This window comes from Megalobrama amblycephala, linkage group LG10 (genome assembly GCF_018812025.1).
Source record: "Megalobrama amblycephala isolate DHTTF-2021 linkage group LG10, ASM1881202v1, whole genome shotgun sequence".
NCBI lineage: Eukaryota > Metazoa > Chordata > Actinopteri > Cypriniformes > Xenocyprididae > Megalobrama > Megalobrama amblycephala.
In genome coordinates this window covers 38307445-38319153 of record NC_063053.1, presented here as the reverse complement: position 1 = coordinate 38319153, position 11709 = coordinate 38307445, and the positions used below count along the sequence as shown (strand labels likewise).

Below are 11709 nucleotides of genomic sequence, written 5' to 3'. Positions count from 1 at the left end.
ATGTGTTTATGTTGGAAACGGCTGCGAGATGCGTTGATTCTGCTTTGGAACTATTTTCGCTGCTACAATAGAACAAAAACAGGCAATATTACACCTAAAACGTAAGTGATTAATATTATAAGTACTTCTTTATTGAACTGTTGTATGAAATTAGTGTCAATTTCAATCAAGGTGATATTCAGGAATTCAGCACTTTCGGTCGTGTGATGCTTAACTTTATCATACATCGTAGCTAGCTTTAAAAACCCCACATATTGAATTTTTATTGCAACATGATAACTGAGTTTCTTTGTGTGAGAGGAGCTCATTTGTTTTGAATTCTCCTCAAGAGGTTACATGAGCCTCAACAGCTCAATATCACCGCCAGTACATCAGTATCCACTATCAATCGCCACTTAATCTAAAGTAATCATTCTCGCGTTTTGGTTGTTATTATTTTAATCAAGCTACTTATCTGCTCAGGCAAGTAAAATTCTCTTTCACTTCAAAAAAATCCACTTGTCCCGCACAAGCGTAAGTCTATGTACAGGGCTCAGCCCAATTTAACCCCTGCTTAGGACCAGCATAAACCATTTTCTAAATGTCTATTTGACATCTGACCGGAAATGTCCTATAGACCTATTGCAGATGAGCAAACACTGTAAAAATACGTCTTCCAGAGGTAAACACGCACATCAAATAGACGTCTCTGAGATGTCAGTGTGCTATCAGGATAAACCCTCAGTTCTGGTTCAGTTCTGTTGGAGTCAGGAGGTTTTGAGCATGAACACCATCATGTGACTAGTCACGAATTGACTGCAGACAGGAAAAATAAGTACATTTTACCCTTTTAATAGCCTCCAGTAAAGATTGACCAGCTGAAACATGCTCAAAACCCTCTAAAACCAGTCAAAGACCAGCTCAGACCAGCAAACCATCTTTAAGCAGTCTCTTTTCAGCAGGATACACTTAGAAGAATTAAATATGAAAGTACTTCAGAAGTAGCTACTATTGAATGATTGTTTTCATAACTAGATAAATATGGCATGTTCCAGCAGGAGTTAATGTCTTCAGCCCTTGATTGAGGGTTTTGAGTATAATAACATCATGGGTTTGTTATTATCTGCTCCGCTGCAGATTAAATCATCATCATCCAGAGTGAAAAAACCTTTCTGCGAGTCTTTGCACCAAAGGTTAATTCTGAAGCAAAACGTTTATGAAACTTGCATGTGACACGATTAGAAGTAGAGCAAAAGAGCGCATTCTTACTTCAAACATGTCAACAATATCGTTCTTCATGGTTATAGTTATAATAGTTGTTAATCATGTGCCTTTACACAATATTACAGTAGAAAGAAACATCTCAGTTGTAGTTACTCTATTATTAGCCTCAGTTTGTCCATCCTTTAATGGGCCGAACCCAGTGAAACAACAAGACCATCATCGAGACACCTGCTGAAACACTGTGCTTCTAGTTTGAGATGGAAATAAAAAGATTATAAATAAGAGCTTCGTTTTTTATTATTGTAGTAAATGTTAAAGTCATGTTGAGGTGTTAGAAATTAAATTTAGTGTCCATCTTTCACAGAATCCAAAATAAAGACAAACTGAAGGAGATCTCTAGCTATGTTTGCACTGGTTTTTCTGAACAAGAAAAAAAATATATAAACTTTTTCTTCTTTTTTTTTTAAATCATGTTTTTGTTGACGTGTCTCAGTCTGAATGGTCAGATGCAGAGATTCACAGAAACGAGGTCATGTGATCAGAGACAGTTTCTCCTCAGGCACTGTGATTCAGGTGGTGAATGTGTGTCTTCAAGGGAAGGTTTAGGGAATAAATGACCATGTCAAACATTTCCAGTCAAAAACCATTTTAAATGATCAACTGGACTGTCCTCTTCTGAACTGCCCAACACATTCCCATCAGCCACTGCTCTTCCGTGGGTCCACTTCCTTCACCTAAAGCTACAATAACTACACAGTGAAAAATGCTGGGTTAAAACTACCCAAGTTGTGTTGAAAATGGACAAACCCAATGGTTGGGTTAAAAGTTGGCCCAACCTGCTGCGTAGTTTTATTTAAAAAATTACTGTATTGCTTGAAATGTTCGCCTTTTGATTATTGTTTCCTCTAGTAATTATATGTCTGATTTTTAATTTCCAAGCTATTTTGGGTTCATTTTAAGCCAGCCATATACTTATTTTTAATCAATAGTTGAGTTAAATAAAACTGCCAACATCTACAAGTGCGGCTCACCGCCGAGCCAAAGGGGCGGAGCTTGACCTAATTAGGTTTAAGGATAGAGTGTGATTGGACCTTCAGGAGAGCTGGACGTCAAGCTCCGCCCACTGGCAAACCTACAGTTCGAACAGACTGAAGATCAGATTTAAGAAAACAGTCAGTTATTTTCCCTCCAGTATGACGCAGTCAAAGGTTTTTGTCTAATCGCTTAAAAAATGTACTATAAATACTACAGAAATAATTATTCAATATTATGGTATTACTGTCAGTTTGCCATCACTGTTCTACAGATGGTATATAAATATTAATGTCAGAGTAAAGTAAAATCATATTCAATTAATATAAAAAAATGAAGTGAATATTTTTACAGTGTCAGAGGGCGATGAGAGGAAAGATCAGATTACCATAGCACTGAATAACACTCATCATGACACATGTCCAAGCATGGAGTCACCATGTTTAAAAATACCATGGTACTTTCTGTCGGTGTAAGAGAGAGAAGAGATTATGGTGAAGTGGAAACATTAGGCTGAATATCTGTAGAAGGAACGACAACAGAGATCAGCTGAGAAAATAACTGAGTTTTCTCATCCTTTCAAGCAGACACATATCTTAGTTTACAGAAACGGTTTCTTCTTTATTATGCACACTTTTCTTAAGACAATATCATTTTATAAAACCACATAAATAACGGTGAATGCATAGGCGTATGAAATAACCAGTTAGGAAATAATAAACTGCAGAGGCCTAAAGTGACTTTTGCAGTAAAAAATCCCTTAGACTTTCATGTGCACCTTTTGCTCAAGTTTTTACTTTTGCCAAAGTTTCTTGCGGGCACACGAATGTGAAAGTCTCAGCACTCTTATTCAGGAGTAAATGTATGTTTTTGCAAACATTTGTCAGACAAGTGCATATCATCTGTATGTATCTGTGTTCCCGTATTGTTTTAACAGTCACACACATATATATTTATATATAAAATGGGTTCAGAATTGTAAAGTGCAGTAATACTATAACATGTTGGATAGGACCATTATAGATATTAAAATATTCTGAACATATACGTATATATATATTCTCATGGTTAATAAACATTTGTTTACCTAATTCTACCAGATGTCACAGATGGCATACTGGAGTGTGAAAAGGCCAGTAAAGACTCAAGCTAAACCCAACAGAGCTCCTCCTCAGGCTCGATTCTGTGCTGTGATGGATCAGGCCGGTTCCTCACGTCACTGTGTCGCGCAGCTCGACTGCTTCTGCGGCTCCGCCTCAATCAACTTCTTTTCTATTTCCACCTGGAGATGAGAAAAGATACATAATAAATGTTTTAATATTTTTGTAAAAAGAGCCAGTTTAAGCACTGTAGCAGTGGCCAATATGAAGTAATTTTACAGGTACATCACCTGGCAATGATAGTATGCCCTGCTGCTCAGGTGTTTCTGAGGCTGGACGTCACATTCGGTGCCCAGCGACTTCACTCGGGTGTGGGACGCGACCACATCTGCCACCTCACACTCCACGCTGATGGACGGCAGCCAGCTGGCGGGAATCTCCTGATCTGAGGCCAGCTCCAGCTTACACGCAAACGATTGAGGCTGGTCCACAGCTTGCAGATGAATGTGAAAAATAACAGAATAAACCCGTTCGGTTACTGAGGCTCAACTGAGATGACCAGAACTACGTGTTACTAGCAGTACAAAATATTAATGATATATCATGACATATCAGATATCACGAGCAGATCCCACTGGAACTGTCGTCACACTGTCGGTCCAAATCTGATTATTTGTGTATCCGATTGGAATCTGATCTAAAATTATTGATGTACAAACTGTGTATCGCAACTGTTCTGATTTGTGTGTCCACGCTGCATTTCATTTTCCGGAATATCTGCATTGGTTTCTACGGCAATGACATTGAGTTAGTAGGCATATACTAAAACAACAACGACAAACATCGCATTAAAAGCCAGGTCTGCGAGCCTTACTGACGACTGCTGCGCCACTGAAGACGGTGAATTCTGGGTGTCTTTTGTAAAACTTGAGTGGCCCAACCAGACATTGTTAGTGTAAAAGCGTTTGCCAACAAGGGACGCTATTTGCAATTACACTCTGTTTAACTGATCTATTATAACTTTTATGTAGTTTTGGTTGCTTTCTTATAAAAAGGTCCAGAAATTTGTCAAGTTTTTCGTCAGGTGTCTTTTTTAATTATATGATGTCACTATGTTGCTGTCTTGACGTCAGCCAATCGCTGAATTGCTGATCGTGGTTTTGAGTATCGACACATCTGCCCTTATCAAGGAACACAAGTATGTACAGTAATCACAGATAATTTAATCCAGATATTTTAATCCAATCCGCAAATTTGTTTTTAAGAACTAAATTAGCCAAAGTTCAGTTATCACGATTAGAAGATCTGGCATCTGTCAAATCATCTCAGATGTATTAAGCGAGGTACGAAGAACGAACCCTAATGTTGTCTAATTTACAACATGACATTGTGTAGCTACCTCACTGATATAAATTTATGATGTATTGTGTATACAATGTAAATTTATATCCACCATTGATATACAAATTGAAGGAGTTGTGTTCTGTTTTCTTACCCACATTCTTCGGTGGGAGCCGGTCAATTCTCCACACAATGGCTCGATGCACATTCTCATATTTGACTGTACCGACAGTCATGTGCATCACAGACTCAGACTCCTCCACATGTGCCGAGCCCAGGCACGCGTTTCTGTTCATGCGAGCCTTGAGAGACCTCTGTCGCAGCAGAGACGTGCTGCTCGGCACTTTGACCCAGTCGCCTGGGAATGGCACTCGAACGACAACATTTTCACAAAACATCTCTGAACTTCCTCTAGGTGTAGGAAACTCCAACAGGACATTGAGGAAGACCTGGAGCTCGACACAGGCGCCTTGCACAGTCAGCAGAGCTTTAACCGAGAGCGGCAGCTCCCCGCAGCAGAGCGACGCCGTCCTGTAGCGCACGAGCTCCACTCGACAGGCATCCGGAGGGCAGAACTTAATCAGCCGTTTGTCCAAAAACTCTGCCTCTTTGACACAACGATGGAAACTGTAGTCTGCAATTTCCATCCAGACCTCATCGTCCTCATCAGAACCGTACACAGGATCTTGTCTGAGAAGTCCGAGGTCATTCAGTGCCAGGAAGCACTCCGCTGTCCCATTCAAGAATGCTAAACAATGAATCCGTGTGACGGCCGTGCGCTCAAGGACGGCTCCGTCCTTATCTTGCCGCATCCAGATGCGGTCGGATATCTGCAAGGACAGCTCCTGTTCTTCATAGTGTTTGTGTTGTTGGAGCGGCACTGGTAGGCGCATTAGCTCTTCTTCTATCGACACTAGCAGGTCCTCCAAGTCTCCATATTCTGTGGTGCCGAACTTCAACAGCTGCTCCACTTCCGGCTCGTGCGTCACCTCATGCTTGGGGTGATAGCGCTTCCTCTCAACATACGACACATTCTCCACCTTCAATGTGACAATCTTGCGTGGTTCACCATAACTCTCTAGCTTTGGACCTGAGAGGCCGCAGTTCGCGTGCAGCTGAAACTCTTTGAAGGGTTTCTCCAAGCCCTTCTCATAAAACAGCTGCAGCAGGGCTCCGGGCAGCAGCCGCAGGTATACGGGTCCCCACCGGCGGGACGACATGCGGTGCTTCTTCTCTGGGATTCGAAGCATCAGCGACCAACCGTGCCTCCTCTGACTGAGGAACAATCCCTGTGGAATGAAGGAGGACGGAGTTTGCTTCATCGTTTTATCTTTCACAGCGCCTGAGCCTGAGGGTCGATTCTCTCTTTCCACTTTCACATCACCACCATCCAGTTGGTTCTCCTCTGTTCTCAGCTGTTCTAGTTTATGGCATATGTAGGAGTAGGAGTATTGAAGGTGGTCTGGGGGTGGCTCGTTACCATCCTTGGTCCGGATGAAGAAACGGGGCAAACTGGGTCCAGAGTCTGAGTCTGACGATGAGGTCCAGGACGCTCGTTTATGATCGGCTTCCCCCCAGAAGGGGTTGAAGTGGCCTGGCTCATCTTGGGATGCTTTGCAGGAACTAGAGTCTTCAGTTGTTTTCATGGAGTCTCTTTGAGAGAAGTTGATCATACAGCTGGAGAAGTCCGGCTGCTCCTGAGGTCCATAATGCGAGGGAGACAGTCCTGTTGGAGTCGCCCCCACCGGAGTGTGCATAGGAGTGTTGCTTGGCACACGTGAACTCCCGTTAAGGCTAAAATCAAATGAAGGGGATTCGATGGCAGAGCTGAAGCTCCATGATTCACTCCCCAAGGATGGGAGAACAAGTTTCAAACCGTTGGGCCGAGGTATTGAACCCGAGTTTGATGTAGAAGAGCGCAGTGATTTCTGGGGAGAGGAGAAGGTCGTCCCTTCATCATCAAATGTAACCCAGTTGGCTGGGTGATTGGTGGAGCACATTGCTTTACTCTTCTTGTGTGTTCAGTCTTCTGCAGAAATATCCATAGACATACACGAATTAGGTACTTATACATTTGAAAGAGTTTCAAACCAGCTTGACTGGTTTTGCTAATAGCGTCACATTGTTCTGACTGTGTTGTTTCATCCTGAACACACACACACACACACACACACACGGACATAAAGGATTCTCACATTGACCTCCTCAGTGAGTGATGTTAATCTACTGATTGACCTTAAAGACTTAAGGATTAATTCACTTTAGTATGAAAATTTATGTCATCCAAGATGTTCATGTCTTTCTTTCGAAAAGGTTGATGAAGGTTTTTGAAGGATTTTTCTCCATATAGTGGACTTCACTGGGGTTCAACGGGTTGAAGGTCCAAATGTCAGTTTCAGTGCAGCTTCAAAGAGCTCTACATGATCCCAGACGAGGAATAAGAGTCTCATCTAGAGAAACCATCGGCCATTTTCTAAAAAATAAACATTATATACTTTTTAAGCACAAATGCTCGTCTTGCACTGCTCTGTGATGCTCCACGCATGACGTAATCATGTTGGAAAGATCACGCGTGACGTAGGTGGAAGTATCGATCCAGTGTTTACAAAGACTGAGTCAAACGCTCTTTACAAAAAAAAGGTAAAACAACGATGTCGGACGATTTTGAAGTTGAAGGAGAAAATTAGATGTTTTTCAGTCTACTGTGGTGCTTCCGCCTACATCACGCGTGATCTTTCCAACATGATTACGTCATGCGTGGAGCATCACAGAGCAGTGCAAGATGAGCATTTGTGGTTAAAAAGTATATAATTTTTCATTTCTTTTAGAAAATGTCCGATGGTTTCTCTAGATCAGACTCTTATTCCTCGTCTGGGATCATGTAGAGCTCTACTGTGTGTGCACTAACCTGGATGCGTTAAATGCAGAGAAATTACTTGGCCTTCACGTCACTTTCACTTTTCACTTTCAAATGAGGTACATAGTGTCATTTGGCAAGTCAAGTCAAGTTTAGTTATATTGCGCTTTATGCAATACTGTTTTGCTTCTAAGCTGCTTTACAATAATAAAGAGTTCTTCTTTGGTTTACAGTATGAGCACAATGTAACTGATGATCAGAGCAAGTAAATATTTTTGTAAATGTATGGTGTTTAGTTTAAAATGAGATAATTCTAGTTCACAGTAATTAAAAACATCTAGTTCCACATCACTGAAGTATGGCATGAAGAAAAAGAGAGAAAAAAGTACTCAACTGTCCAGAAGGTGGCGCTATGCACTAAGAATGTAAACCAGCACTAAACAAAAGAAGACGACAGTAGAAATATGGTGTTTTCACCGTAAAAATGAGTTTCAAACTCTGGGTTGACTGAACTCCAGACTGCGTCTCCAGAACAGAGAACCGATCAGCAGGATCTGGGTTAATAACCGAGAGTTCAGGGTTCATGTGAGGCAAGTTAACCTGCTCTCTGGAACACCACTGAACTGAACTTCAGATGTGGATGACGATGTCCACGAGTACGAAAGATTGCATAAGACTGCACAATGAGACACAGAGTGAGTCTGTAAACACTGTTATGGGATGGGAAGGTGTAGGACAGAAGTATTGAAGTCAGCAGGCTGACATTAGAAAAGCAACAGTGTGAGTCTCATTGAACGGCTCCAGCAGTTTCCTAGATTCCTCGAGCATGACAGAATTCCCCACATTCCTCTGGGACAAACGGATAAACACAGAAAACACCAACCCTCCGTCCTACAGCACATTCACACACGCGTGGATGATACAGTGACGCATGGTTAGACTCTTCACACGTTCACATGTTCTCGTTTCTGTAGTTAATCCTGCAGTACTGAACACTAACGGCTCACACTGACACACTTCAGGCTCGTGTAGAGCAGTATGGACTCGTGCACTACAAATACTACATAGCCGAAGATGATGATAATCTGAAATGTTTCCTGAGCATCAAATCATCATATCAGAATGATTTCTGAAGGATCATGTGACACTGAAGACTGGAGTAATGATGCTGAAAATTCAGCTTTGATCACAGGAATAAATTACACTTTTCTATATATTCACATAGAAAACAGCTGATTTACATTGTAATAATATTTCACAGTTTTTACTGTATTTTTGATCAAATAAAAGCAGCTTTGGTGAGCACAAGAGACTCTTTGAACAACAGAAAAAGTAATGTTTCCAAACTTTTGACCGGTAATGTATATAAATAAGGCTAAAGCACTATTATAACATAAAGCAATGTTTATTTTACTCTAATTAATGTATTTTATTCTCATCTCACTTCTCAACAATATAAAACATAACAGGCAAATTAACGGTCAGTCACAGGGATTTATTGCAAAAACCGACCAAAGAAACAGTATAAAAGTATTACAAGCATCTCGTGTTGTCTTCTGAAGCCATAGCACATCTTCATGTGAAGAACAGAGTGGATCTTAATGTTTGGAAATCACATGACGGCGGATGGCGGCTGATCTCGTTTGAGTCTGTTCCTCACACAAATCAGTCGTTTGGCCTCAGAACACTTGGAATATTTGAACGTTTTTAATAAACTGCGACTGTAGTCGTATCTTCCTGTTGTATCCTGTGTTTTATATTATATAATATATAAAGGGGTTGGTTTAGGGTCCAGCTTGGGTTATATACGCTCAAACATGTAAAATAAATACAATTACTGAGGCTGTTTAAATGGAAAATCATACGCCGAAGGGTCAATCGTGATCGAGCGTCCATATGAGACGAATGTTGATTATTCATCTGGTCCGTCTTAGAGTTTATTTTGGTTTGATTTTACTTGCTTTATTTTATTTCATTCTTATTTACCAGTACATATATTCAATTATATATTCATACTATATTTACTAAACATTTAGTTTTGCATAAAAGTACAAAAACTCATTCATCTGTCTCTATCAGGAAACACAAAGCTGGTGTTTATTCAGATATAGATCAACTCATATGCTTATCCAGAAAGACATTCTTAACAGAGCGCCAAACCCACGGAAACAGATGACGAGAAGAACCGCGCCATGCTTCTTTTGTTCAGTGCCGACTCTTAAAGCACCTTCTGAGCTGATGTTCAATCAGATCTCTTCTTCCAATAGTATAATCCTGCAATACCAGAGGCTGCATTCTCCCAGGACCATCGTGTTTGTGATTGCGCCACAAATGAAATGAAATGAAATGGAAGTCTCTCACATACACAGAAAATAACATACTTTAGCACTGAAAAATTTAAGTCTTTCTTTATAAGAAAAAAACATTTAAAACTTGGGCTCAGTTGTTCAAAAGTAATCTGATCGGATTGGATCAAATCTTGAAAATCCAAACTTGATCTTGGTTTTGATCTGGATTAAATCATCAGTTCGTGTTGTTCAAAACCTTTTAGTAAGATTGGGATTCCTTTGATCCAAAAAAATCTGGATTATACTGATCCCATCAGAAGGGTGGATTTCAGGAACGAAAATGTAATAAAACTTTAAAACTGGTCAAAATATTTTATCGTGTAATATACATACACATATTTTTTTATTTTGCTCTTCATTGGTTTAACTGTTAAAGTAATAAATTAGAAGTAGACATTATTCATATTTAGCCTTCAATAACCTGCTGTGAAGAAAAAAAGAGATTTTGGTGCAATAAAATAATCCCCAAACATCTGGAAATATCAAACAAAAATATTATATTTGATTCAAAGTGTTTTTTATCACTGTTTGTAAGCACAATCATAAGAGATGAACCAGTCAGAAGTTTCACAGGTGAACGCTACGCAGAATTTTTCTGAGAGAACGCAAAAGCGTTTCCCCCCATCATTATGTCCCTTGAGGGGCTCCGTAGAGCTCGAGTAATCCAGATTGGGCAATCTGAAAAGTGTGCATCTGGGATCAGGGTGATCCAATCCAATTTTGCTTTGAATAACCAGCACAAAAGTAAGATTGACCTGATCCGGGATAGCAAAACATGGGATTTCCAAATCCAGATCATTCTGATCCAGATTAAACTTTTTGAACAACTGACCCCAGAAACAAATTAGGCTCAATATTTCAAGAAGTTTAACAATGCTTATGCGGTTTGGGTTAAGAGAATAAATTAGTTACATTAAAATAATTAACAGTCAATAATTTCTGGTTTTGAATAAACCAAAGCATAACTGAATACTAAGTGCTATAAAATAATATAAACAATAATAAAAACTAGGGTCCTAGAAAAGTGGTGCTGAAACTGCAGGATCTTCTTCTTCATGATGCCACACTTCAGTTCTCCGACCCTCTGATGACTGAATAATAATTATACTGTTTAATTACTTACCCTAAAGTTGCCTCAGTTCAGGAATCCTGCCATCATCTGATGATCTGACGAGATGATGCAGCTGATGAACTTCACTGCTCTGATCTTCACTTCTCTGATGTTCTGCAGAAGAATTCAACATCAAACTCTCGAACTGAAATCAACCACAGGACAGAGAAGATCATTTATGAACAAAGAACTCGCTCAATCTCACCGTCTCTCAACAATAACCGTCTTCAAACTCTTGACTTGAAATATGAATCCTTTAACTCTGATTCGACACTTTTGCTGCGATTCGCTGTTTCTTTGTTCGCAGCAACTTTGTAACTAATAAAACAACGACAAACAACTGGAGAACGAGAGGAAACAGCGGATGTTTGTGTTTGTTTGGAATATTTTGTCACCTCATGATTTTAGATGAATGATCCAGAGCAGACGATATTTTCTCAAAATGGCAGAAACAGAAATAACTGGAGCAGACGCGATTCCAGCCAAAACATCCCGAACGGGAAGCGGATTCCGCTATTCTACTACGATGAAGGACCTACTTTAATATTCATTAGGCATGTGGTCGCCATTGGAAGGCGACCAATCTACGTCACAACATTCTAATTAATATTCAAGAGATACGCCTTCAGCATCGTGTCAATATTCATCTAATGTAGTTTAACAGCAACGTCAGAATGAGCTCATTAGTATTCATGAGCTAATTAGTATTCATGAGCT

General features: G+C 40.1%; 1 protein-coding gene across 2 annotated transcripts; it reads right to left on the bottom strand.

The window, feature by feature from the left end:
* Window positions 1-2831: 2831 nt before the first annotated feature.
* Window positions 2832-11525, bottom strand: LOC125277585 (stonin-1). Of its 2 annotated transcripts, XM_048206070.1 has the most exons (6): window positions 11388-11494; window positions 11198-11310; window positions 11005-11106; window positions 4831-6705; window positions 3626-3828; window positions 2832-3517 (listed from the first exon to the last, which is right to left on the bottom strand). In XM_048206070.1, exons 4-6 carry the CDS (start codon window positions 6674-6676, stop codon window positions 3452-3454), a joined length of 2115 nt encoding a protein of 704 aa, XP_048062027.1. In that variant the 5' UTR covers window positions 6677-6705; window positions 11005-11106; window positions 11198-11310; window positions 11388-11494; the 3' UTR covers window positions 2832-3451. The 2 variants fall into 2 exon arrangements, with proteins under 2 accessions (XP_048062027.1, XP_048062028.1); XM_048206071.1 differs by lacking the exon at window positions 11198-11310 and having other exon boundaries at window positions 11005-11137; window positions 11388-11525.
* Window positions 11526-11709: the final 184 nt, after the last annotated feature.

Bases quoted from the DNA above. Each gene is read 5' to 3' on its own strand.
- LOC125277585 (XM_048206071.1), bottom strand. From the start codon at position 6,676: ATGTGCTCCACCAATCACCCAGCCAACTGGGTTACATTTGATGATGAA. The intron at 3,829-4,830 runs GTAAGAAAACAG...TTCATCTGCAAG, and splicing joins GCTCCCACCGAAGAATGTGG to CTGTGGACCAGCCTCAATCG. The intron at 3,518-3,625 runs GTGATGTACCTG...TCTCATCTCCAG, and splicing joins GGGCATACTATCATTGCCAG to GTGGAAATAGAAAAGAAGTT.